The sequence below is a fragment of the Dendropsophus ebraccatus genome, chromosome 12, assembly GCF_027789765.1.
Source record: "Dendropsophus ebraccatus isolate aDenEbr1 chromosome 12, aDenEbr1.pat, whole genome shotgun sequence".
NCBI lineage: Eukaryota > Metazoa > Chordata > Amphibia > Anura > Hylidae > Dendropsophus > Dendropsophus ebraccatus.
Window position 1 is genome coordinate 36,068,750 of NC_091465.1, and position 27,645 is coordinate 36,096,394.

Consider the following 27,645-nt stretch of genomic DNA (forward strand, 5'->3'; position numbering starts at 1 on the left):
AAACTTTGTAACATTTCATATTATAGAAAGTGTTATCTTCCTTCTTTCCTTGCGTTCTGAAGATGTTTAAAGGGCTTTTCAGTATCAAAATGCAATAAACTTGAAAGAGGGGAGAAGGGGCATGCAGATGCAGCAGTATATCTTTTTTCGTGGTAATACAAGCAGTGAAAAGGAAGGGTGATCAGTAGTAGGGATATGCATTAATAGTTTAGAACACAAGAAGACACCATCCAGAAAGCATGAAAGGTTAAAAATATGCAGGATATACTAATATAGACACATATATAATTTACAGAGGCCTAAAGAGAAATGATAGTTTTTCTTTGAATAGTTAAAGGGGTACTCCGGGCTGGGGTTATTTTTAGGGTATGGCCGGGGAAGGGGTGGAAATAGAGGCCGCAGGTCACTTACCTCCCTGGTTCAGCGCCGGGTCTCGGATCGAGCTGCCTCTATTTCCGACCCCCCCCCCCCCCCGGAGTGGCTCTTTAATGTACTGTAATTTGAAATAATTACATCGGGTCTCAATCTAATTTCTGAGATCCTGAAAAACATCTATGGGGAGTGCACAATTCCCAACTCCATAGACTCTAATAAAGTGAAGAAACTGCACTTTCATGACAGTCAGGGAGACAGGCGTGCTGTGCACTAATCCCAGCTGTATCTCAGGATAGCAGGGAGTCCTATGCCCCCTTCACACGGCTGTGTCTGTTTTTACTGTAAGGAAATCCTGATCAGGAGGCCTTCAGGAAACCATCAGGATTTTCTGATAGTAATCTGTTTTTATGTTCAGGAAAACATTCGAATTTGCCTTTAAGATTTCCTGATACATACGAGCATTGACCACTACACACATACTAGCAGTAAGTACACCATATGCATAAATTACAGTGGTATGCATAATAATCCCTCTTCCCTCTGTCAAGACCCCTAATAACAGCCAGTACCCCACTAAGACGCCTAATAACAGCCAGTACCCATCTAATACCCCTAATATAGGTCCCCATATAGTATAGGCTTCCTCCCTGCAGCCTCCCCTAAATATAGTATAGGTCTCCTCTCTGCAGCCTCCTCTCTATAGTATAGGTCTCCTCTCTGCAGCCTCTTCCCTCCTTTAAAATATGCCTCCTCTCTGCAGCCTCCCCCCTTTATTACAGATCTCTTCTGTGCAGCCTCCCCCCTTTATTACAGGTCTCTTCTGTGCAGCCTCTTCCCTCCTACAGGAAAGGCCCCCTCTGTGCAGCCTCCCCCCTATATTAGAGGCCTTCTTTGTGCAGCCTCTTCACTTCTACAGGAAAGCACTCATTTGTGCAGCCTCTCCCAAATATAGTATAGGCCTTCTCTGTGCAGCCTTCCCCGGTAGCAGGGTCTCGCTTTGGCCTCTGACTGGCTGAGTGGGCCTAACACAGTGCTTCTCAAACTGTGAGGCGGGCCTCACCAGTGAGGCGCCCCCTAGTTGTTGGTGAGGCCCAGCTGGGGAGCCAGTTTGCACAAAAGTTACTATGATCTGCACAGTCCTTTTGTTGTTTGCAACTATCTCCATTTTAGCAACATTATTACTTGCTTTATTATAATCTAGAGCTTGGGAGATGGGTGAAAGATAGCCCTAGCAGTATTTTCAGCTTTTAAATGGACTTTTACCACATATGGTGAGGCCCAGGCACCCTCTTGGTCAGTCTGGTGAGGCCCAGGCATTGCCTTGGTCTGTTGGGTGAGGCTCCAGTAGAAAAAGTTTGAGAAGCACTGGCCTAACACATCATGTCTTAGGTCCCCATTCAGACCAAGCCCTGGAGCCAAGGAGGTGAGAGCATGTTACTTCTTTCATCCTCCTCCCCAGCCAAAAAAATCAAACCAGCCCGGAGTTCTTCTTTAGGGTGCGTTCACACCTACCGGATCCGCAGCAGATTTTCATGCTGCAAGTTTGCAGTGAAATCAGCTGCAGATCCTGTACTGTGAAGCTCAATGGGTTCCATACGGATCCGCTGCCTGTATGGGACCCGGCCCCTTTAACCCCTGCGCCGCCACCATCCGCCTGCGGCTTACAGCCCCGGCCCCCTTAAACCCCCATACCGCCCACACACCCGATCGCTGCCCCGGCCCCCCGCACGCCCGATCGCTGCCCCGCTCCTCCCCCACACGCCCGATTGCCGCCCTGGCCCCCCCGATCGCAGCCCCGACCCCGAGCATACATCACCTGCTCGGGCCGTGGCTGTGTGATGCTCCCGGCTCGCCTGCACGGCAGCACTGATGCTGATGGGCAGCGAGGGGAGCCAGGAGCATCACACAGCCAAGGCCCGAGCAGGTAATGTATGCTCGGGGCCAAGGCTGCGATCGGGCGTGTGGGGGGGCCAGGGCAGCGATCGGGCGTGTGGGGGGGCCGGGGCGGCGATTGGGCGTGCGGGGGGGGGGAGCGGTGATCGGGTGTGCGGGGGGGCAGCGATCGGGTGTGCGGGCGGTGCGGGGGTTTAAGGGGGTCGGGGCTGTAAGCTGCGGGCGGCCGCCGGTGGCGCAGGGGTTAAAGGGGCCAGGTCCCATGCAGGCAGCGTGTATGGGACCCATTGAGCTTCACAGTACAGAATCCGCAGCTGATTTTGCTGAAAACTTGCAGCATAAAAATCTGCTGCGGATCCGGTAGGTGTGAATGCACCCAGAGGCTGGGTTCACACTACGTAAAATTTGAGGCTGTATATTTGAGGCTGTATAGCAACCAAAACAAGGAGTGGATTGAAAACACAGAAAGGCTCTGTTCACATAATGTTGTAATTGAGTGGATTGCCGTCATTTAATGGCAAATATTTGCTGTTATTTTAAAACAACGGCTGTTATATTGAAATAATGGCAGTTATTTACCGTTATATGGCGGCCATCCACTCAATTTCAACATTGTGTGAACAGATCCTTTCTGTGTTTTTAATCCACTCCTGGTTTTGGTTGCTATGAGGACCTGACTTGAGGACCAAATACTGTCTGAAATGTACGTAGTGTGAACATAGCCTTAAAGTGTCACTGTGTTTATAACTTTCAAAATCTAAATCAACAGTAGATGTGATATAAAGCAAGTTTGCAACCATTAGTTTCTGAAAATATAATCCACCATTTGTGAAAATGTCCTCTTGTATTTCATTTAATACTTAACTATATGTGACGCTATGAAGCTGTTTGAACCTATATGTTAAATGGGGTTTTCTGGGAAAATATTTATGAATAAATGCATGTTGAAATTATTGATTGATTTTTTTATTCCCCCCCCCCCCCAGGAAAAATTTAATTAGAATATATTGTTAATTTGTTAGAGATCAGGGAATTTTGTGTTTTCAGTGTAGAAATGGTGTAAAAGGTAAATGGTATTCTCAACAGTCAGACCCCCACAATCTCTTTGTTATTTCCTATTCTAGGGATATGGATAACATCATGAGATGGTAATTCCCCTTCTAGGGTGCATTCACACATACAGGATCTGCAGCAGATTTGAAGTTGCAGATATAAAAGCAAATCTGCGCCATAAAATCAGCTGCAGATTCTTTAAGTGTGAATGCACACTTAAGGTGATACAATCACCCTCTTTTTACATTATGACTTCTCTACACAGGTGTAAAGGGTAAATTTTGCAGTTTCAACACCCTTTTTTATATCATATATCATGGTGCTTGTTTCAAAAAGTGATCTTTTATCATCTGAGGATTGTGTCACTTGGGCGGGGCTTCTTGACCGAAGTGTCACTTAGCACCGCCCCCTCATCGGCCATTGGAACGAGCCGACCTAAAGGTCTAGGTCTCACTCTCTCTAGGCCAGCCCATACCAATTGCCACCCAGGGGACGGAGGCTATGTGTCAATGATGTCACAGGGCCTACTGTGGCGATGTGGGTGGGAAGGAAACGATAGACCTTTTCATTCCTACAAATCTTCAATAACTATACCTTAATTAACATAACTGCAATATCTGTAAGGAAATAATGTTTTACTAGTTTGCTTTGGAGCTGCAGGTACCATTGGGTGGACGTGGTTGACAAAAGTAAAAATAACCCAATAAAAATTCCCACTCTACACCACATCTTGCACAGTCCCCGTGTTGTCCCATGCCACTGTCAAAAGGGTTGTCAACAAAGTCAAAGGCGTAGTGCAGAGCTGTGAGAAGGCTTAACACTCCTTTCAATGTCCTTTTTTCTCCACGTTGTGGAAGATAGATAAGTTTCCATGTACCGTCACTATCCATTGTATACAAGTGGCCACATGGACGCTCACAGGGATAAATTCTCATATCTCACATTATCAGATAAGAGTGTGACTTGGAAATGCAAATGAAGTCCAGTCACAACCATAGCACCTCAACCAGCGATACATAGACATGGGCCAGAAGTCGGTGAACACCAGGGTACCATCACAAAAGCAATGGGAGTGGATTGGGCAGGTGAGTATCAAATAATTTGTTAAGCCATCCAGTGCCCTGAAACTCCATTAAATATGACATCAGTTTTATTCAACTTACTGTAAAGACAGTGTTAGCAACATATAACTACCTGAATGTATATCGCAATGAAGAGTCCAGCCATATCATCTAAATACAGAGAACAGCCACATGTTCTTCACACAGAGTGATGTCTGGTATGTCCTATGAAAACTATACCCCTATATAAAGCGCACATATGGCCATACCTGTGCCTCCTATCCCCCTCTATTCTGTCCTCCTTGATATGAGCAGGAGGTAGCATCACCGCAGAGGAAGTGTAATAATAAAAGAGGGCTGGGTACCTGATGGGTGGAAGGAGCTTTACCATCCATTTACGCTCAGCTGCACAAAGATTTGCCACTTTGTTTCTGATTTATACCATGACCCGACAATAGAGAGCTATGGTGGCCAACCAGATTTACTATTAGATTATTGATGAAATGTGGTTGGTAGCATTTCCAAGGTTTGGCAGTAGATAATCCTGCTGCTAAGATTATGTAACCCACAATATACTGTAGCTGATATATAGTGCATCAGATACCAGGCCCGGACTGACAATCTGGCGCACCGGGCAGATACCGGTGTGCCGCCCCTATTACCAGTCTGTGGGGGCCTCACAGTTTGCAAAATTTAATGTTGTGGTACTAAAAAGCAACTAGCAGCCACAGCCGCCTGCCACAGTGCTGCTTGTCGGAGGCTAATGTACTAACAGGTAAGAAATTAGGTCACCTATAAGATTAGCATTTTTAGTCCTATATGTGCAACCTTTGCAACGTTGCACCACTGTTTTAGCTGACAATGTTGCAAAGCCTATATTTTAAGCAGCGTATCGTAATGTCATAAAGCTTCTGAATAAATCAAGATGCTGAATAAATCAAGATGCAGAAATACTTACAAGCTGTTACAAACAGAGAAATAATGGTATTCATTGCTAGCTTTCCCGTGTGTTAATGGCAGTCATATTGAAATTTAATAAGATTTTGCACAAAGATTTGTTTTGTTTGTGGAGCTGAACTGTGACTACCCAAATACTCCAGATTCTGAAAATAGACTTTACAAAGATTATCAGGTTTCAGAAAAGGTTGTCTATGTGTCTCACACTGCAAAGTCTTTAACACCACCAACACTTAGAATAAAATACAGAGCAAATACAACAAACAGGTGTTACTTCAAGCAACACAGCAGAGCTATATTCAGGAACGTTATAGCATATTCTCACCTCAGAAAGCTGTTTCACTCCTGATGTAGCGAGTATAAAAAGTAACTTTGCAAATTTTAAACTATTCTCTTCCGGAATTTTGCTGGTTAGTCCACTAACCCATTGATACTATTGCAAACTGCATAAAATTTGAGTGGTTAGTTATGCAATATAGAATTAATGCATGCTCCTTGTCATGTTCCAGAATGCAGGAGGTTGTATATGGTAGCCAGCTAGTGAGTAAGTTCAGGTGGTTTTATGAATGTATACATGACTTAAATGTATGCATGGTTTGCTGTGCTTTTGAGTCTGAGCCCAAATGTTTACATCTAAAAAATGACCAGAATGTAGTTCTTAGTTGACTACATTTGGGAAATTAAAGTCTATAGGACTCATGCCTGTCCATACCTGTATATGTTGGTATCCCATCTTGAAATTATGACATTTATATGTCACAAAAGGTACTATCATCGTGTCAATGCTCCCTTTGGTATCTGTATCATTTAAAGGGGAACTCCGGGTAAGAAAAATTTAACCCTGTTCAGTCCCTCCCTATAATCTAAGTATGTTTGTAATAGGTTTTTATTATATGAATTGGTTTGTTTGTCTGCAGCACATCCTAACTCACACCTGAAGCTGCTGAAAATCTTCACTTCCTGGTCCACTTTTCCTGGTCTCCACTTCTCTGTTCTATCACTCCTTTCCTAGACAGAGGTCACATGAGCTCTGTCTTTCCTGTTTCCAGGCAAGCTGTAACACCTTATCTGTAACCCCGCCCACCACTAACATCACACAGTGATCACCTGGCCAAGGAGGGGAAACAACAGCCTCTCCTGAGTAGTATGGGGGAAAGGAGACACTGTTGTTTCATTTCTTTCTCTCTCTCTCTCTCTCTCTCTCTCTTTCTCTAATATATCTTTGTAGATAGATAGATAGATAGATAGATAGATAGATAGATAGATAGATACTGTGTTTACTGGGCAAAGCAAAAGAAGATCGGACCAGTGGTGGGCAGACAGTACAAGACAGGGGCAGGTACCTGGCAGTTAGCTTTGAGGTGCAATGCATGATGGCAAGGTGCCATGATGAAAAACTGGGATCAGTTATAAAAGTTTGAATCTGGGGCTAGGAGCAGTGTAGGCAAATGGGAAATCAGTGGGGGATTGGTTAGTGCACCTATATGCTTTTTGTCCATTTTTTTCATTGTGATCACTGAAGTACCCCTTTAAATGAAAAGCATGTACCTTATATACATAAGGTCTATCTGATCTGGAGGTGAATGCATTGAACAGAAACTTAAGGCGAGAGTTACTAAGAATGGCTCAGATTCTTGTATTTTTAGCGACATTGCTCTGAATGTTCTCTATTGTCCATTGTTTTATTTCTTAATCATTTATTAAATTACCTAAGGCTGTGGGCAATGCATAATCAACCGAACTTTACAAATCTAAATTTATTACGAACTTTGCAAAAGGTTTGGTTCATTACAGGACGGAACTTTTTGCAAAGTTTGGAATGAGTTCATTAACATGAAGGCCACACATTTTAATACACATAGAAAAGAAAAAAGATCCTATACTTACCTGTCCACACTCACCCAGTGTCATCCAGCGCCCCCTGATGATCACAGCCAGCTCCAACCCACTCAACCAATCACTGACTGAAACAGGTCAGTTATTGGTTGAGTGGGCTGTTACTTGTGAGACAAGCGTGAAAGCCTGCTCAGCCAATCACTTACTAATTGAGACTGAACAGTGCTGCGGTCAGTGATTCTCTGAGCGGCTGTCACTCTTGTCTTGGAAGTGACAACCTGCTCAGCCAACCACTGTCTGCAGTGCTGTCCCATCTCAGTCAGTGAATGGCTGAGTAGGCTGTCACTCCCGAGACAAGAGGGACACCCCCCTCATCCAATCACTGACTGAGTAAGAAAGGGGGGAGCATGGACAGGTAAGTATTGAAAGCTAAGCTGTGATTGGTTGCTATGGTCAACAATATGTTGTTTCTATTAGCTTATTCAATCTCCCAAATAGATCTAGCAATGTACAAATTACTAGTCAGACCACACATAAAATATAGCATACAGTTTTGGGCACATATTATAACTAGAGCAGGTTAAAAGATGGGCAATTGAGTAATAAATAGAATAAGTTGACTACCATACTCAAATAATAAAATTATTTATCTATTTAATAAAAAAAAAAGTATATCATCAGGATGGACCACTAGGTTGTTAGCTATAAATTTTTCTATTTTGTTAAAAATAAAGCTGTATGATAGGTGAAATGCCCAATGGTAAAATGATTGGAGCTGACGGTAAACGTCTTCCAGATTATGGTATGTTTTTAATAATGATTCTTGCGTAATTATAATATTCATTGTTAATGTGTTATAATCTCTTCAGCCCTACACAACACAAAGCAGATTGTCTCCCGATCCCTCAGTAATGTAAATTAAGATCTCCTGGGACTCTTAAGTGTACAATCTTACAATCAGTTCATAATATATCAAGTAACAATGGCACAATTGTATAATCATTAGCAGCAGAAGAACAGTTGTACATCAATGTAAAAGCTTGACACCTTACATTATAATGGCATCTTAAATTATAAATGCCTTAGTCTTCAAGGCTCCGTCTTACTGTATAGTCACTTAGTAATTTACTTTAAACTCAGATACTCTTCTTTGTGTTGGGCGTTTACTTTCTTTATTTTAAAGGATTTTCCTAATTCCGTAAAATTATCGTCTATCCACATGGGAACCAAGCACGGCCCCCCACCCCATGGTATTAAGATTGGGGACTTGATTCTTTTTTGTTTTAGAATGTGACTTGTGAACTTGTGTTAGGGTCCTATTACACAGAGCGATTTTTAATGATTAACGACTAACGATAAACGATCGCAAACGAGATTGTTTATTGTTAAACTGAAATCGTTCACCATATTACGCAGAACTATAATCGTTAGTTACGATCGTTACTACGATCGTTATTGGGGTCGTTTCTATGATTGTTTAATCCTTTTGATCCCAGCAAAACAATGAACAATGTGCTATTACACTATATGATTGGTGAAAAAATGCGGAACTTGAGCGAACAAATGTGGAATTACAGCGAACGATTAGCAAACGATAATTTTAGGTTCAGATCTAAATCAACGATCAACGACATACGAACGATTATCCTTCGATTTTTCGCATGATAATCGTCCCGTATAATAGGGCCTTTACAGCTCCATTCTCAATTTGGACATTACCAGATGTCAAAAGCACTTTGAAGAAAACCTACAACATCATATTAAGGTCCCCATACACCTTCAATAACTGAAAGTCGAATGATTGTTTGACTGTCTCTCTTGCCCACCGTCTGCCCTCTTCCTCAGGAACATTCACAACGGCTGATCGTTTCTGTGAATGAAAACAAAGGGGTCAGGTAACGATTTCCTATCATGCCCGACCCCTATTACTGCTGACATCATCTGTCGGTGGTTCTTTTGGAGAGCTCCATACACCTTGGATTGATGGCCAATCCTGCCATGAGCTCCGGATACTACCAATCAAAGTCTAAGGTATTTGGGATGTTTGCGCATGGAACTTGTCTAGCATGGACAGGTGTGTTTCCACGTCGAAATGTAGAGAGGAACATAGTGATATGTACCTTTAACAAGCATGTAGCCATCTGCAGCTCTGCCTTACCCAAGTCTTCCAGGATAATGAATGTCTTGAGAGGAACTTAAAGCGAATGTACCAGCAGGTACATTGCTTTAAGGTTTTAACATCAATAGACCGGCGTCGGCCCGTGGCCCAATTCCTGTGCATGGCGCCGTTCTTTTCCCGGTCACCGGCCAAGCCTGAAGCACTGGAGGCTGGCCAGCCTGCCCCCAGTGGGAGGATATCCCCTCCCTTCTGTGACGCAGCTCCTTTAATTCTAATAGAGCCGCGTCACAGATGGCAGGGGGTTTCCTCCCACTGGGGGCGGGCCGACCCGCCTCCAGTGCTTCAGGCTTGGCTGGTGACCGGGAAAAGAATGGTGCATCCCTGTGCCGGCGCCGGTCTATTAATGATAACATTTTAAAGTGATGTACCTGCTGGTACATTCACCTTAACTGACCCACTTACTTAGTAATTACTTGCATTCCCTAAAATGACAATGCTGTAGAATTCTGCAATGTCAATGTGTCACTCCTTTATTCTGCTTTGTGGAAAATATAAACTGACAACAGGACTATTCTCAATAGAGCAGGTCCGAGTGATGTCAGTACTAACTGGACAGTATCAGGCTGTTTAGGGATACACCACTATGGACAAGGATAGTGGTAACAGTTGTCTTCACACAGTCTTTTCATAGATCTCTAAGTAAAATAACAGAGGAGTAAAACATCAAAGGTCCACATCGAATTGGAAAATATAATTGATGTTCTATTGTCGCTTACATAGAGAACCACATTTACTGTATATATCTCTATGAGTAGGACTTTCTAAAACACACGAAAAAATACTAGTCTCCAATATATCTTCTCTAACAGCAGGAAGGCGATATTCCATTTCCATTATAAAGTGCTTCCATTTGCTATCTCCGAGATGTCATAATAATAATGCTGCAAACCAATTGAGAAGAGTTGAGTGATTGGCGTCATGTGAATATAACGTGGTGGGTAGGGAGGGGCGAGAGATCTTATTTAACTTCAGAAATTTCTAAGTAACAGAGAGGAGACATATACAGTAGTCTGTACTACAAGCAGTGGGAATTTTACAGATGATAGAGAAGAACCAGATGAGATATTAGACAATAAGCAACTACTGAACAGACGGAAGAAATGAACCACCTATGGACTTTGCACAGTGTATGGATTCTGTACATTATCAGGACCTGTGCAGGTAAATGCATCTAAATAGATCACAGCTTGTATAGATGACTATATATATATATATATATATATATATATATATATATATATATGTATATATGTATATATAACGTCAACCCAACTAACTTGTATTTGATATATTTTCAAGCTCAAGAAAATAATGTGACTCTTAAACGGACCCACGGCACACTTATAGAGCACCTAATGCATGGGTACAACAAGGGGGTAAGACCGGTGCAGGACTGGAGAAAGCCAACCAATGTGTATATAGATATAGAGATCTATGCCATTCTGGAAGTGGTAAGTATTCTTTTTCATTACCATTACTGTTTGTATTTGATGTTCTTTCTTATCCTAGCTAGGTAGTATTCCATAGTAGAGACTTCTATAAATTATTATTTTTAGGTCCGTGTGTGTACTTGCATCGGTTTGCCAAGCTGCAGTGCTACAATAACATAGAGAAATATATTTCAAATTACAGGAAACCTTATTATCATTCCTCACAGGAGGAAAGCCACAATAGCAAATCATGCAAACCCAATTTTAAGCTTGACGACTAATTTGTTTTTAATCAAATGTTATGAAACAAATGCAGAAAAATTGAACATGATTATACAAATGCTGGAGCCAAGTATTTGCATAGCAAAATGCTCTTTTTTTTACATTCTTAATATACTATGGATGAGCACACAGGGAGAAAATGGGATACTAGAGACCCTCAAAGCACATATTACAGATGCAATACACAACCACATCAATGATGTGCTAAACAACCACAGAACAAGCCCCCTTACCAGTATAGGTGTTCAGTGAGGTTTGATGTGTAGATAGATAGATAGATAGATAGATAGATAGATAGATAGATAGATAGGGGATAGAAGATAGATAGATAGATAGATAGATAGATAGATAGATAGATAGATAGGAGATAGATAGATAGATAGATAGATAGATAGATAGATAGGGGATAGAAGATAGATAGATAGATAGATAGATAGATAGATAGATAGATAGATAGATAGATAGGAGATAGATAGATAGATAGATAATCGATAGATAGATAGATAGATAGATAGATAGATAGATAGATAGGGGATAGAAGATAGATAGATAGATAGATAGATAGATAGATAGATAGATAGATAGATAGATAGGAGATAGATAGATAGATAGATAATCAATAGATAGATAGATAGATAGATAGATAGATGATAGAAGATAGATAGATAGATAGATAGATAGATAGATGATAGAAGATAGATAGATAGATAGATAGATAGATAGATAGATAGATTTAAAAAAAGCATTACCTGTTTAGTTATTACTAATATTTTACATCCCCCCCACCACCACCACCACCACCACCACACACACAAATGTCACAGACTCAAAAAGACTACATCACATCAGAATGACCACTTGGTAAACATTGGGATATTTGATCCTAAATGGAGTCTGATCGAGGCTCATACTTCTGATAGGCTATAGAGTCCAAGAACTAGCAGTATAGCCATTGTCCTGGCCCTATGTACAAGTTTTACGTATAAAAGGGGCTGGTAATGAATAGGGTTTTGCTGCCATATCTGACACCGCCTATAAATTGAGCCATTTCTGGCCAAATTGGGTGGTAGTATATTCCAACCATTGTGATATGGTGGTGCGCGGTGGTACACGGGGCAATATGGCTTGATCAATTCATATACAGACACTCTGGTGTTGATTTTTAATATAGGCCTAGCGGCATTAGTATCAGCCATAGATGGGATGTGCAGCCGTTCCATTCTCTCCAGATTGTGATATGGATATGTTACTGCCTGCTCCTGTCTTGGAAGGTATACAGTTTTCTAAATAGATACAGCATAGTTTTTCATGAAAATATTTACAGTTTCCATGTCAATTCCATGTATTGCCCATGTGAACATATCTCTATTATTGCTACCTCTGCACCCCCTGTACATACTCCTCTGTAGGACCCCAAATTTGAAGCAAGTTTCACTTTTTATAATAGAATTCTGAATGCTAAAACATAATCTAGCTATAATTTCAATTTCTTCTCTTTTATTCCTGTAATCTGCATCTACTTTTACCATCAGGATGAGAAACAGCAAGCATTTAGTACTTACATCTGGTACAACCAGGTAAATAATAAACTAATTATATTTTTATAAACAACTTATAAAACAAACAAACAAAAAAAGTGTTTTTTATTATTATTATTATTTTATTTTCCAATATTTCTTGCAGTTTTCATAACTGAGATGAACATTTAAGATCCTGATCACAACTGGGCACAAGTGCCCAGGGGGTGGGGTTTCCTTCCAAGGCCCTAAGTTATGAATGATAGTTTGAGCAGTCTCCTGATTGAATGCTCAAGATATCAATCACAAGGAGGGAGGGGATGGTAGTAATCTCAATACAGAAAACATCCTGGGCACCTAAAAAGAAGATTCCACCCACTGGGCACTAGCAGCTGTGGTGGCTGGGACCTTGAACTATGTTTATAGGATCTAGGTCATGCAAGCTATGTATGGGCCCATCAGCAGTTTTATTGAAAAACCGCCACCAGGTTTGCATTAAATGATGTTTTTACTGTCTCTTTATTATACCTTGTATGCTTAATGCCAAAAAAAAAAAAAAAAAAAATAAAAATAGATAGATAAAAAAATCAGGGCATTTGTGTGCATCTGTTTTGATTAGTTTTTCCTTTGACATCCAGTATAAAGAAAAATTGATCAAACACATCCTTTTTTTAGCATACACAAAAATGTGGTCGGCCATGTTTTTTTTTTTTTACAACAGAAGTCAATGGAAAAACTGATCAAAACAGATGCATACAAATGCTGTCAGGGTCCGGGCCGTGCGCTCGGCTCCTGGCTCTGCCGAGGCGCGCGGCCGGACTCTGAACAGAGCCGCCGGCGTCCCTAGTAACGTGCGGGGCCGGTTGCTGGGGGCGCGCCGCCGGCGTCCCTAGCAGCCGGCTCACTGCAGCATGATTACAGCCGGCCGCGCTCCCGGCTCTCGCTCTGCGGGGCGCGCGGCCAGGCTCAGGAGACGCCGACGGCGTCCTTAGTGCCGGGCTGGTTGCTAGGGGTGCGTCGATAGCGTCCCTGGCAGTCAGCCCGACGTTACATTCACCTGGCTAGCCGCGGCCGGGCTGAATTCATCAGCTGAGCGGCGTTAGAGATGGATGGCTGTCAGCAGGGTGCTCCAGTCAATCCATCTCTCTGGGTCACATGGAGTCTCGGCTCCAATTACGTTTAGAGGGCTGGACTCCAGGCTGTATATATTCCTCTCCCTGTGTCTTAGCCCCTGCCTGTGATAGAGCCTAGTTTACCTAGTGTATCTTGACCTAGCATTCATTCTGACCTTGCTTTTCCCGTTGTCTGACCTTTTGGCTTGCCTTTCTGACTACTCTTTTGGACTCGTGTTTTGTACTTCGCTGCCCGTTAGTTATTGACCCGGTATCCTGACCCTTCTCTTGTTGTGTTTGTCTGTCTCGTTTGTTTTGTGTGGCACTTTAGCTAGTGCAGGGACTGCCGCCCAGTTGCCCGTTTGCCATCTAGGGCATCTGAGGCAAGTAGGTAGTATCAGCAGGGTGGGTGCCAGTGTTAGGGTTCACCTGTCCTCGTTCCGTCTTGTCCGTCCCTGACATTATCACAGGCCCAAATCATACCTACGTCACTCTCGACGGAACAGCATGAGTACCGATACATCGGTCGCTGACCGTCTCGATGAGTTGACTACCCAGCTTAAAGGTGTGGCGGGGTTGGTAGCCCAGTTGGCTAATCGTGTGGATACTTTGTCTCAGGCTACCTCATCCCGCCCGGTGACACTGAGTCCAGAGTCAGCCCCCGTCCAGGTAGTTAAGCACAAAACCAAAATGATACTACCTGATAGATTTAGTGGAAGCACTGACAAGTTCCGTACTTTTCGGGAGTCTTGCTATTTGTATTTTCGTTTTAACCCTTTTGTTTCTGATGCCGAAAGGGTAGCACTAATTGTTTCTCTCCTTCAAGGGCCTCCTCAGGACTGGGCCTTAGCCCTTCCCTCTGATGCGCCAGAGTGGAATTCGGTGGAAACGTTCTTTTCCTCCCTGGGCCAAATCTATGACGATCCCAACCGTGCTGCAGTAGCAGAGTCCCACCTATTGTCCATCCAGCAAGGCCGCCGCACTGCGGAAGAGTACTGCTCGGAGTTCCGCCAGTGGTGCGCCCTGACTGGATGGCAGGATTCCCCCCTGAAAACCCTGTTCCGACAGGGTCTCACAGATTCCATCAAGGATGCTATGGTCAGTCATCCCACCCCTGATTCTCTTAGCGCCTATATGACCTTGGCTATTAGCATTGACCGGAGACTCAGGGAACGAAAACGGGAAAAGATGGGGGTGACTACAGTACAGTCAAGAGTCAGTCAGCTCCCTAAACCGTTCCCCAAGGTGACAGAGTCGCTTCCCTCTCCTACGAGTTCTGACGAGCCTATGATCCTGGGAAGTGCCTCAGCACGAAGAAAATTCCGTATGGAACATTCTCTCTGCCTTTACTGCGGAAAGCCAGGGCACTATCTGAAGGACTGTCCCACCAAGCCTTCCCGGAAGCCGGAAAACTTCAGTGCCTGAGTGATAATCCGGAGGGTCACTCAGGCACACAGGTACCTCCTAAACAGATTGATAATTTTTGTTTACCGGTTACCCTGGTGTGGAAAAATACAGTAATTTCATGTTCTGCCATGGTTGATTCAGGTGCCGCCCTGAATTTCGTCCGTACCTCTGTTATGGACTCATTAGGATTAACATTGATATCTCTCAGTTCTCCGTTTACAGTGGCAGGTGTGGACTCCGCCCCTCTGAGAGGCGGTTCAGTGAGATTTCGGTCTCCAGAGATATCAATGCAAGTTGGGTGTCTTCATCGCGAAGAAATATCATTTTTTGTGTTGGATGAGTTGGCCGCCGATATTATACTGGGTCTGCCTTGGTTGCGTCAGCACAATCCGGTATTTGATTGGCCGTCTGCGGAGCTGGTGCGGTGGGGTGGCTCCTGCGACGCCCATTTGCTACAGGTTAAACCTGTAATATGTACAGTGATTGAGTCACCTATTCCTGATTTTATTTCAGATTTTTTTGAGGTATTTGATGAGGCCATTGCCGACGCCTTACCTCCTCATCGTCCGTACGACTGTGCCATCGATCTCGTGCCCGGGGCCAGGTTTCCTAAGGGCCGCATTTTTAACCTGTCTCCTCCGGAGCGAGAGTCGATGCGCCAGTACGTTCAGGATAGCCTGAGGAAGGGTCATATTCGACCTTCAGTATCCCCTATGGGGGCAGGGTTCTTTTTTGTAGGGAAAAAAGACGGTGGTCTGCGTCCCTGTATCGACTACAGGGAACTCAATAAAATCACCATCAGGGATCAACATCCCCTTCCCCTGATCCCGGATCTTTTGAACCAGGTGGTAGGGGCCCACTGGTTTTCTAAAATTGACCTGCGGGGCGCCTACAATTTGATTCGGATCAGAGAAGGGGATGAGTGGAAGACGGCTTTTAACACGCCTGAGGGGCATTTTGAGTACTTAGTAATGCCCTTCGGGTTAAGCAATGCCCCAGCCGTCTTCCAAAGGTTTGTTAACGATCTCTTTCGGGATCTATTTGGTCAATTCGTAGTTATTTATCTCGATGACATACTGATTTATTCTTCTGACTGGGAATCCCACGTTCAACATGTGCGTGAGGTTCTATCTAGACTTCGAAAGAATGCCCTATGTGCCAAATTATCTAAATGCCTGTTCGGGGTTAAGGAGGTTGGATTCCTAGGATACATTTTAACTCCTGAGTCTGTACAGATGGATCCCCAGAAGGTGGCAGCAGTACTCAACTGGGCAAAACCCACCACCTTGAAAGAAATTCAAAGATTCTTGGGTTTTGCTAACTTCTACAGAAAATTTATCCGTAATTTCTCGCTTATTGTCAAGCCTTTAACAGAATTAACAAAGAAAGGTGCGAATCCAACCTCCTGGCCTCCAGAGGCTGACCTAGCTTTCACCCAGCTTAAGTATAGTTTTTCGTCCGCACCGGTACTGGTGCACCCTGACTTAGATTCACCATTCGTGGTAGAAGTAGATGCATCAGAGTTTGGGGTCGGAGCAGTGTTGTCCCAAGGAAGGGAACCTTATACTAATCTTAGACCCGTGGCATATTTCTCCAGGAAATTCTCCTCCTCCGAAGTCAATTATGACGTTGGTAATAGGGAACTGTTGGCCATCAAATGGGCTTTTGAGGAGTGGAGACATTTTTTGGAGGGTGCCAAACACCAGATTACGGTTCTTACGGATCATAAGAACCTATTATATCTGGATAAGGCCAAGAGATTGAACCCACGCCAAGCACGTTGGGCCTTGTTCTTCACCAGGTTCAATTTTTTGGTAACATATCGCCCAGGGGCCAAAAATGTAAAGGCTGACGCCCTATCTCGGAGCTTTGGGCATAAGGATATGCCTGAGGAGGAACCCAAAAATATCCTAAACCCAGGTATTGTAATTGCTAGTGTATCCATGGATTTAAAACAAAAAATTTTGAGATCTCAAAATGATGCGCCTGCTAATGTACCTCCTGATAAGTTGTTCGTCCCTGTACACCTAAGGTTAGCAGTTTTGAATGAGGTTCATGCGTCTACACTCGCCGGACACCCTGGTATTGCCGGTACTACTTACCTCCTATCTCGTTCCTGCTGGTGGCCCTCATGGCAGCGGGACGTAAGGGAATATGTCAAATCTTGTGAAACGTGTGCCCGAGCTAAAACCCCAAGGTCACTGCCTGAAGGCTTACTCCAACCACTACCGTTACCTGGTCGTCCTTGGTCTCACCTATCCATGGATTTTATTACTGATCTTCCTCCCTCTCTAGGGAAGACAGTAATCTGGGTGGTGGTTGATAGGTTCAGCAAAATGTGCCATTTTTCTGCTTTAAAAAAACTTCCCAACGCCAGGTCTCTCGCCAAGTTGTTTGTCAAACATATCCTTCGTCTGCATGGTATACCTACCAACATAGTCTCAGACCGAGGAGTACAATTCGTTTCTAAATTCTGGAGAGCCTTTTGTAAACTGTTAAATATATCACTGTCTTTTTCCTCAGCATTTCACCCCGAAACCAACGGTCAGACGGAACGGACCAATCAATCCCTGGAGCAATATCTTAGGTGTTTCGTTTCAGATAATCAGTCTACATGGTCAGAATACTTACCTATGGCGGAATTCGCCTTGAACAATCATGTAAATGCTTCCACGCAGGTTACTCCGTTCTATTGCAATTATGGCTATCATCCCAGATTCTCTGCTGTTCCAGGTCAGGAAACACACTTCTCTTCTGCCAAAGAACTCACCAAGAAACTGTGCACAGTTTGGGCGGAGAGTCTAGCGACTCTAACCGTTTCCCAAGAAAAACAAATCCTATATGCGAATCGGAAACGCCGCCCCGGTCCCCAGTATGTGGTAGGCGAGAAAGTATGGCTGTCTACAAGAAACTTACGCCTCCGAGTTCCTTCGTATAAACTCGCCCCGAAATATATTGGTCCGTTTCCTATAGTAGACATTATAAGTCCAGTGTCTTTTAGATTACAATTGCCTCAAGCTTTGAAAGTCCATCCGGTGTTTCATAAATGCCTACTTAAGAGATATGTACCTCCAACCAATACTAGTTCCCCTCCACTCCCGTTAGTGGTTCAAGGCGAACTAGAATATGAGATTGAAAGAATTTTGGATTCTAGGAGAATCCGCAGAACAATACAATATCTCGTACATTGGAAGTGATACGGACCGGAGGAGCGCACATGGGTCACTTCTCAGGATCTTCATGCCCCTCTGTTGATTAAAAAATTTCATGAAGAACACCCTACCAAACCTGGAGGTTCCCGTGAGGGTCCGGAGGCCCCTCCTCAAGGGGGGGGTTCTGTCAGGGTCCGGGCCGTGCGCTCGGCTCCTGGCTCTGCCGAGGCGCGCGGCCGGACTCTGAACAGAGCCGCCGGCGTCCCTAGTAACGTGCGGGGCCGGTTGCTGGGGGCGCGCCGCCGGCGTCCCTAGCAGCCGGCTCACTGCAGCATGATTACAGCCGGCCGCGCTCCCGGCTCTCGCTCTGCGGGGCGCGCGGCCAGGCTCAGGAGACGCCGACGGCGTCCTTAGTGCCGGGCTGGTTGCTAGGGGTGCGTCGATAGCGTCCCTGGCAGTCAGCCCGACGTTACATTCACCTGGCTAGCCGCGGCCGGGCTGAATTCATCAGCTGAGCGGCGTTAGAGATGGATGGCTGTCAGCAGGGTGCTCCAGTCAATCCATCTCTCTGGGTCACATGGAGTCTCGGCTCCAATTACGTTTAGAGGGCTGGACTCCAGGCTGTATATATTCCTCTCCCTGTGTCTTAGCCCCTGCCTGTGATAGAGCCTAGTTTACCTAGTGTATCTTGACCTAGCATTCATTCTGACCTTGCTTTTCCCGTTGTCTGACCTTTTGGCTTGCCTTTCTGACTACTCTTTTGGACTCGTGTTTTGTACTTCGCTGCCCGTTAGTTATTGACCCGGTATCCTGACCCTTCTCTTGTTGTGTTTGTCTGTCTCGTTTGTTTTGTGTGGCACTTTAGCTAGTGCAGGGACTGCCGCCCAGTTGCCCGTTTGCCATCTAGGGCATCTGAGGCAAGTAGGTAGTATCAGCAGGGTGGGTGCCAGTGTTAGGGTTCACCTGTCCTCGTTCCGTCTTGTCCGTCCCTGACAAATGCACTGATCTTTATATAACAGATGGCAAAAAAATGGATTGCAAAAGGGCAGTGTAAACCCAGCCTAAGGCTATGTTCACATGACATTTTTTACTATTTTTTTAAATTTTTAAATTACGTCTATCATTTTGCCTTTTGGGCTCCCGGCTTTACAAAAATGTCTGTTAGCGAATAATTGTTATGAACATTACTCTGATGTCCGAGCGAAAAAGTGTGTTATCTAATACATTTTTTGCTTTGGGCGGCCATCATTCCATTGACTTTAAAACATTCCATTGATGTCAATTAAAATGCAGTAATAATGGACATTATTTTGAAAAGAAAAAGCAGACACATTTTCTCTCTTTCTCTCTTTTTTTTTTTAACATAGTCCATGAATGGAATAAATATTTAACAGTGACTGTTGAATGAAAATCTAGTGCATTTTAAGACTACCTTGTATAAGTTTGAACAGAAAAGCCATGCCCCTTGTATTGAAGTTACATCCAATGTCTATTAAGCCACGCCCCCTTGTCAAACATAGTGCAAAAGTGTCTAAAATACATTAAAAAGTTGCTGCAAAGAGTTTTGATGATGTCCTCCACTATGTGTAGACAGACCTTATTGCTAAGATTAATGTTTTAAATGTATTTGCACTAGTAGAGGTTTCAATAGGATTTGATGTGTATAAGATTAGGATATCTGTAATGACAATAAATTATATTCATAATGTAAATTTACTATTTCTGTTTTTGCTTTCTTATACTACACAGTCCTGGGTTGATGAGTTTCTTACTTGGGATCCAGAGGAATTCGATAATATAACAAAAGTTTCAATTCCTGCTCAATGGATATGGCGACCAGATATAACGGTGGTTCAGTTGTAAGTATACATTAATCACTAGAGATGAGCGAACCTGGAGCATGCTCGAGGCGATCCAAACTCGAACTTTCAGCATTTGATTAGCGGTGGCTGCTGAACTTGGATAAAGCCCTAAGGCTATGTGGAAAACATGGATATAGTCATTGGCTGTATCCATGTTTTCCAGACAACCTTAGAGCTTTATCCAAGTTCAGCAGCCCCAGCTAATCAAATTCCGAACGTTTGGGTTTGGATGGACTCGAACCCGAAACCGGTTCGATCATCTCTAATAATCACCTTTAGGCTGGTTATTCACACAACGTATATTTCAGTCAGTATTGTGGTCCTCATATTGCAACCAAAACCAGGAGTGGATTAAAAACACACAAAGGATCTGTTCACACAATGTTGAAATTGAGTGAATGGCCGCCATATAACAATAAATAACTGCCATTATTTTAATATAACAGCCGTTGTTCTAAAATAACAGCAAATATTTGCCATTAAATGGCGGCCATCCACTCAATTTCAACATTGTGTGAACAGATCCTTTCTGTGTTTTTTATCCACTCCTGGTTTTGGTTGCAATACTGACTGAAATATACTGACTGAAATATACATATACTGACTGAAATATACGTAGTGTGAACGCAGCCTAAATCTTTCCTTTTACTTAAAATGCAGTAAACTCAAAGATAACATTACAAAAGTTGAATTTACAAAGTGAGGTGCATATATTAAAGGGGTACTCTGGTCAAAAAAAAAATCAACTGGCACCAAAAAATTATACAGATTTGTAAAATTTTTCTATTGAAAAATCTCAAGTTTTACAGTACTTAGCAGCTGCTGTTTGTTCCGCAGAAAGCAGTGTAATTTTTCCAGAGTAACAAAGTGCTCTTTGCTGCTTGCATTTCCATGCAAGGAATTGTCCAAAGCAGGGGAAGATTTGCTACTGCAATACACAGTTCTTGTCATGGACAGAGGTGGCAGGTGGCAGACTGTAAAAAATACACAACTTCCTGCAGGGCATGCAGTAACTAATAAGTACTGGAAGACTTGAGTTGAGACACCAGCTGATTTGTAAACTATTCTTTTTTTCCACTGGACTACCCCTTTAAGTGGCTTGTAACATTTAGGCCCAGAGTTATGAAACTGTGTAGAATAGAAACTGGTGTAAACTGCCCACAGCAGCCAATCACAGCTCCGCTAAAATGAAAGCTGAGCTGTGATTGGTTGCTGTGGGCAGTTTACACCAGGTTCTGTTTTACACAGTTTGATCATTTTGGGCTCTTGGTAAAAAGTCTTGGTCTACACAGTGAAAACAACTTTGTTTAATTTCTAGATTGGAAGCCGGGAAAACTGTAGAAGTCTCTTATGTCTATGTTAATAATGAGGGCAGAGTCTATAACAACATACCCTTTCAGATAAAATCTTCCTGCAAATTCGACATCCACTATTTTCCATTCGATCATCACAACTGCACCATTACGTTCACTAGCTGGACCCATACAAGTATGTGTTGTCTTTTTCTTCTTACTCTTGTGCCACGGTATAGTCAGATATCAGTTGCTTATGTTAAATACAGGTCTGGTACATGGGAGGAAGAGATGTTATAAATGGCGTGAAACCAATTTTTTTTTATTTGTGCCTACTACTACAAAAATATATACCCTTTTATAATTTTCTCATTTCTTAGCACAAGATATTAATGTATCTTTTTGGAGAACTGAGAAGAAGATGCTCACAAGTATATTTGTGAAAAATGGCGAATGGGATATTCTGGATATAGTTCCTGTCTACGAGATGTTTACTGACTTGCAGAATCGTACCTATGGGGAGACTATCTTCAATGTGAGTTTGTTTTTTAACCAGTTTATTTTCAGCTGAATTTAAAATAATTGCACAGTGTCCTCATGGGGAGTAACCAATTCCCAAGGTGCTCTATATCATTTAGTATATCATTGTACATAGCTATGATGTCGGTTATGTTCCTTTATCTTGCCTCATATGAGTCTTATGAAACTTCATGCAAAACTCTACTCCACTAAGAAAAGAACATGAATGGGGATTATATGCCAAACTATCATCTTTTCGGAAGAGTAAGTTACCCATCTGTAGACAGCGGTCTTTGGTTTCTTGCCCCTCATCAGTACAGAACAGGGCGCTGGCGGGCTAGTAAGAAGCTTTAAATGTTAGACTGGGGGGATAGCATGATTCTTTGAGAAGACCCCCAAACTGGTGAATGGAGTTTTTCAAGCAATGTTATACTCTACGGTAAAAATTAACAAAAAGTTTTACTTGAGTGATAAGGTTGTAAATCATATTAGTTTCCTGTCATGGAAGCCCGCTGCCGAATCAGTGGAGACTTTCTCTCTTAAAGCGAATGGACCATCAGGTTCATCGCTGCTATTTTTTTCACCTTAATCAATCAGTGCCAGCGCAGGGATCGTGGTGGCGTGCTCTTTTTTTTTTATTACTGCCCAGTTCCCATGCTCAGTGCCGGTCTTTTCCCGAGCACTGGCCAATTCCGGATCTCTGGGGGCAGGCTTGCCCCCCCTTTGTGGCAATATCCCCTCCCCTCTTTGATGCAGCTCCATTGATTCTAATGGAGCCATGTTACAGAGGGGAGGGGGTTTCATTACACTGGAGGCTGGCGGACCTGCCCCCAGTGCTCGTGGGTGGGCGGGTGCTCGGGAGAAGACCAGAGGTAGGTCAAGAAAAGGAGATCTACGTTCTGGCACCGATCAATTATGATTAAAAAATAGCAGCAATGTATCTAATGGTACATTTGCTTTAAACCAAATGTTCGGGTGTACATGTCTACAAACATGCCATGTTCGCATTATGATCTCATTGCTTGTTCATAGACATGGAGAGCCAAACTTCAGGAGAGGAAATCTCTGCTGATTCGTGACATGTATACTCCAAGGCCCTATTCCCACTTTCCGTTCATGGTCTAGTCAATACACTAGAGCAAACAGTCAAACAGTTTAAAAAGTTTTGTAGCTCCTGGCATCATAATGACACATGATGCCGGGAACTCCGAACTTATTTACGGACTGTGCACAGAATGTGGCAATAAGGCCCAAAACTACATAAAAAGGATACATTTACTGTGGAATTAGAACATGTTATTTTTTACCTTTATATTCACGAGCATATGTTTGCTGATTTATTTTTAGATAATGATAAAAAGAAATCCTATGTTTTACATTGTCAATTTGATTCTGCCAAGTGTGCTGCTAATGGTCATCAATATCGCTGCATTTTTCCTTCCTCCGGAAAGTGGGGAGAGGACAACTTTCAAGATGACCCTCCTGCTAGGATATTCTGTCTTCCTTCTCATTGTGTCTGAAGAATCCCCTGCCTCTGGGACACCACTAATAGGTGATTTTTCATTTTTTTTTTTTTTTTAAATCCAAAAGTATTCCTGCATAAAAAATACATTATAAAATGCAAAAATACATAAACTAAATAATGCAATACGTAAATCACACAATCCATTCTGCAGAGATCTTATCATAGAGTCATAATTTACTACATGTATAAATATGTAAACACAAATAGTATATTGGATGGATGAATTTATACATGATCATCAGAAAATTGAAAGAAATTAACTATGCAAAGCACAATCTGCAAATATGACATAGGCTATGTTCACACAACGTCAAAAATAGAGAAAAGGCAGCCGCTTTTGCTGTTTAAAAAAACATCCGTTTTAGCCTCAATTTAACTGACTGCAATGGCATTGCATTGAAGTCAATGGGAAGACGGACGTCCAATGCACACAATGTATTGAATAACGGACGTTTTTACTGTGGACGTCAAAATAATGAACATGATCATTATTTTCGGACGTCTTTTGCAAACAGCGGACGTTTTTTATTAGTTGTTTACACAATTTTTTTCTTTTGTCACCGTTCTTTCTCCATTTTTACTATTAAATTCAATGGACTTTTCAATTAAGACACACCCAAAGGCCAATTAGTAACCAAACTAGAATAATGTACAAACACCAGTCATTGTACTAAGGGGAGGCCAGGCTGCTAAATGACGTCCGTTATTTTAGACTCAAAATGACGGACGACAAACGTTGTGTGAGCCATAGTCTAGCACACAAGACACATCTGGAAGACTCTCCATGCAGAAAATTCGAATCACAGTGTCACCTGCCAAAGTAAGTCACCTATACAGTACCTTACTATAGAAATATCTATTGAGATACAACATGTAGCAATATACGTTCCCTGTATAACCCAAGGACAAAATGCTCAGAAACTTGTGACGAAGCTGTCACCGATATACCGCTCAAAACATAATGGAAAATAAAACACCACCAGCAGTAATCACAGAAAATAATACGTAAATGATTAAGGCCCCATTCACACTGCGCAGAACCCTAAATCCTGCCCTCTATCACTTTGAATGGAAGGGCTTGCGCCCGTAGTGTGGACAGGGCCTAAAGGTTTTACTTCCCATTTTACACATAGGCTGAACTATCTGTGCTCCTTCTCTGTAGGTACACACTTTGTTATGTGCATGGTACTACTTGTGATCAGTGTGATGGAGAGCATTTTCATAGTCAATATAGTACACCAACAGAATCTCCATCGAGCCGTGCCTAAGTGGGTCAAGACTTTAGTCCTGGAGAAGATGACTAGCTGGCTCTGCATAAACGATGAGGATCATTTTATTACATCACGTAATGTTATATCAGATACACCAGAGGAAAAAGAAAGCAGCAGCACTGGTAAGTGACGGCCTGAAAAAGGCTCCCTTATAAGTCTATGGGAATGCTAGAGAGTGTGACCAACTCATGGTCAGGGGTGACTCTTCAGTATACCCCTAGCTGCATCTAATGGATCTCTGTGCCCAACTACCACCATGCTTGGTACTGGTAAGAGGCAAGAACCCTGATACAGCCGTCTAACGATTGATGACTACTTTATTTGCTCTGGCTTGCAAAGTTTTGTATTTTTTTTATTAAGTATTATTATTTATTTATTTATTTTTATTTATAACATGGGAAAAGGGGGGTGATTCAAACTTTTATTAGGGGAGGGGATTTTTTTAACTAATATTAACACTCTTTTACACTTATACTAGAAGCCCCCCTAGGGGACTTCAAGTATAAGCACACTGATCTCTCATTGAGATCTATGCTGCATATAGTAATACAGCATAAATCGATGAGATAGGCACTCGATTGTTTTCAGCTGCAGCCGGAAGCAACCGAGTGCCGATCCGGGATCAGCACCATTACGGCGCAGACCCCGGTCGGCAGCAGACACGGAGATCACTCCTATGGGACAATGTCCCGGGGGGAAGGATCTCTGCCACTAGACCACCAGTGATCGGGCTGCATAAGTAATCAGATGCAGCTGTCAACTTTAACTGCTGCATCTGATTACTTTATTAGCAGGCACGGCGATCGGACTATCCGAACTTCCCGAGGCGACCACAGGGCGTAAATATACGCCTTGTGTCGTTAAGGGGTTAAAGGGGTTATCCAGGTTTTAAAAATTGATAGCCTATTCTCAGGATATTGTACCAGAGGACATCTAACTCAGATGCCAAGGACCAGAGCCCAACCAATCTAACACCCGGTTCAGAGTACTTGCAGTCTCTACTGATACAGTATGTCTAGTCTGCTGACTGAAGTTAGAAGTATCGGTTCAACATTATGTACACATTACATGGTGCTTAGTGAAGGGGGTTATCCAGCGAAAATCATTTTCTTTCAAATGAATTGGTGTCAGAAAGTTATATATATTTGTCACTTACTTCTATTTAAAAATCTTACGTCTTCCCATACTTATCAGCTGCGGTATGTCCTGCCAGGAAGTAATGTTTTCCTTTCAGTCTGACACAGTGCTCTCTGCTGCCACCTCCGAGACAGGAACTGTCCAGAGCAGCAGCAAATTCTTGACATTGACATTTTTAAATAGAAGTAAATTACCAATCTATCTAACTTTCTGACACCAGTTCATTTGAAAGGATGTTCGCTTGAGTACCCCTTTAATTTTCGATCTAAGGTTAATGTTCAGTTAATAAGCACAATGCATATCCGTATTTGTAGTCATTATATATTCATACAGAAAACAAAAACCAATGGACTTATACTAACCTTCAGACTATTTTCTATGTACAGAGAAACTGGCTACCTACAACGATGAAAATATAAAGTGCTATGATAGGCAAATGTCAACCACACAGGACTCGGAAGTGCTGCTCAGACTTCTACAAGAAATCCTACAGAGCCAGAGGAAGACTACTGATCAACCTGAGTGGTTCCATATAGGATACATCGTTGACGTGTTCCTTTTTCGTTTATATGTTATACTTGTACTTGTGTACATGGTTTCCATGGCAGCTATATGGGCTCAATGGTCCCATTCTTAAGGGGTACCCAGCCATTTCCTGAAGACAAACAATGAGCGGTGCTTTTTTATATTCAGCTGACCAAAGATCATTGTTGTATGTGGATGGAGTGTGTGTAAAGGTGTTATGTACTAATTAAATTATAAGCAGATGAGGACATCATGGTGGTATTCATATATCTGTTCTGTGCACTGAATATGTATATAGAGGATGCATCAATGCGAAAACAACAGTTTGAGAAATAAGACGCACAATATACAATTATTTGACAGAGGAGGGGGTGAATTCCTTAAGGGGTGTCCTTTCAAAAATGGGCTGACTTTTGGGGGGGTTCTATTCTGCAGAAATTAGAGGGGCACTGCAAACGCACCTGGCGCTCAGAAACTTCTTCAGAAAAATCATGCACTGAAAATGCTAATTGGTGCTCCCTTCCTTCTGAGACCTGCTGTGTGCCCATGCAGTGGTTTATGCCCACGTATGGGGTACCATTGTACTCAGGAGAACCTGTGTTACATATATTGGGGTGAGTTTTCTCCCCTGTTCCTCATGAAATTGAGAAATTTCAAACTAAACAAACATGTTATTTGAAAAATTAAATTTTTTCATTTTTACTGTCTTCTTTTGAATACTTTCCTCCAATACTTGTGGGGTCAAAATGGTCACCACACCCCAAGATGTATTCTTTGAGGGGTGTACTTTCCAAAATGGGGTGACTTTTGGGGGGGTTCTATTCTGAACAGGTACTAAAGAGAAAATGAAGCTGCGGCAACTCACCAGTCTGCAGAAAAACTTTTCTTCTTTATTGTAGGTACATAATAGTACAAGAAGACATCACAGAGGGGGGGGGGGGATGGTGGGAGGACGGTCACACAGGCATGTGTAAGGTAGCGACGATCGTTTCGTGTGAGCTAGTCACACTTCATCTGGCTAACACAGCCAGCTCTGCACTGACCCTCCATACTAGTAGGCGTGTTGGTCAGGTGGCTGGCTGGTCACATGGTACAAAAACACACAGGTGAATTAAAACCTTGTTAAAAACAAAAACAATTCATGCAAAATTTAGAGAAAAGCGTGAAATTCATTGTGGTCATTGAGACCAAGAGGACCTGTGGCAGAGAAATAAGAAATTAAAGCAGACTCTCGTTGTAATAATAATGTATGCCGGTCGC

General features: G+C 42.8%; 1 protein-coding gene across 1 annotated transcript; it reads left to right on the forward strand.

Annotated features, from left to right (window-relative positions):
* The first annotated feature begins 10,454 nt into the window (after window positions 1-10,454).
* On the forward strand, window positions 10,455-26,497 carry LOC138768687 (5-hydroxytryptamine receptor 3A-like). Its single transcript, XM_069946639.1, has 9 exons — window positions 10,455-10,515; window positions 10,654-10,805; window positions 12,599-12,643; window positions 20,004-20,113; window positions 21,435-21,604; window positions 21,789-21,943; window positions 23,275-23,479; window positions 24,615-24,845; window positions 26,247-26,497. Exons 1-9 carry the CDS (start codon window positions 10,455-10,457, stop codon window positions 26,495-26,497), a joined length of 1,380 nt encoding a protein of 459 aa, XP_069802740.1.
* Window positions 26,498-27,645: the final 1,148 nt, after the last annotated feature.

Excerpts from the sequence above, each read along its gene's own strand:
- LOC138768687 (XM_069946639.1), top strand. The coding sequence starts at position 10,455 with ATGAACCACCTATGGACTTTGCACAGTGTATGGATTCTGTACATTATC. Across the intron at positions 20,114-21,434 it reads GATATAACGGTGGTTCAGTT|ATTGGAAGCCGGGAAAACTG; the intron begins GTAAGTATACAT and ends TTTAATTTCTAG. Across the intron at positions 24,846-26,246 it reads AAAAGAAAGCAGCAGCACTG|AGAAACTGGCTACCTACAAC; the intron begins GTAAGTGACGGC and ends TTCTATGTACAG.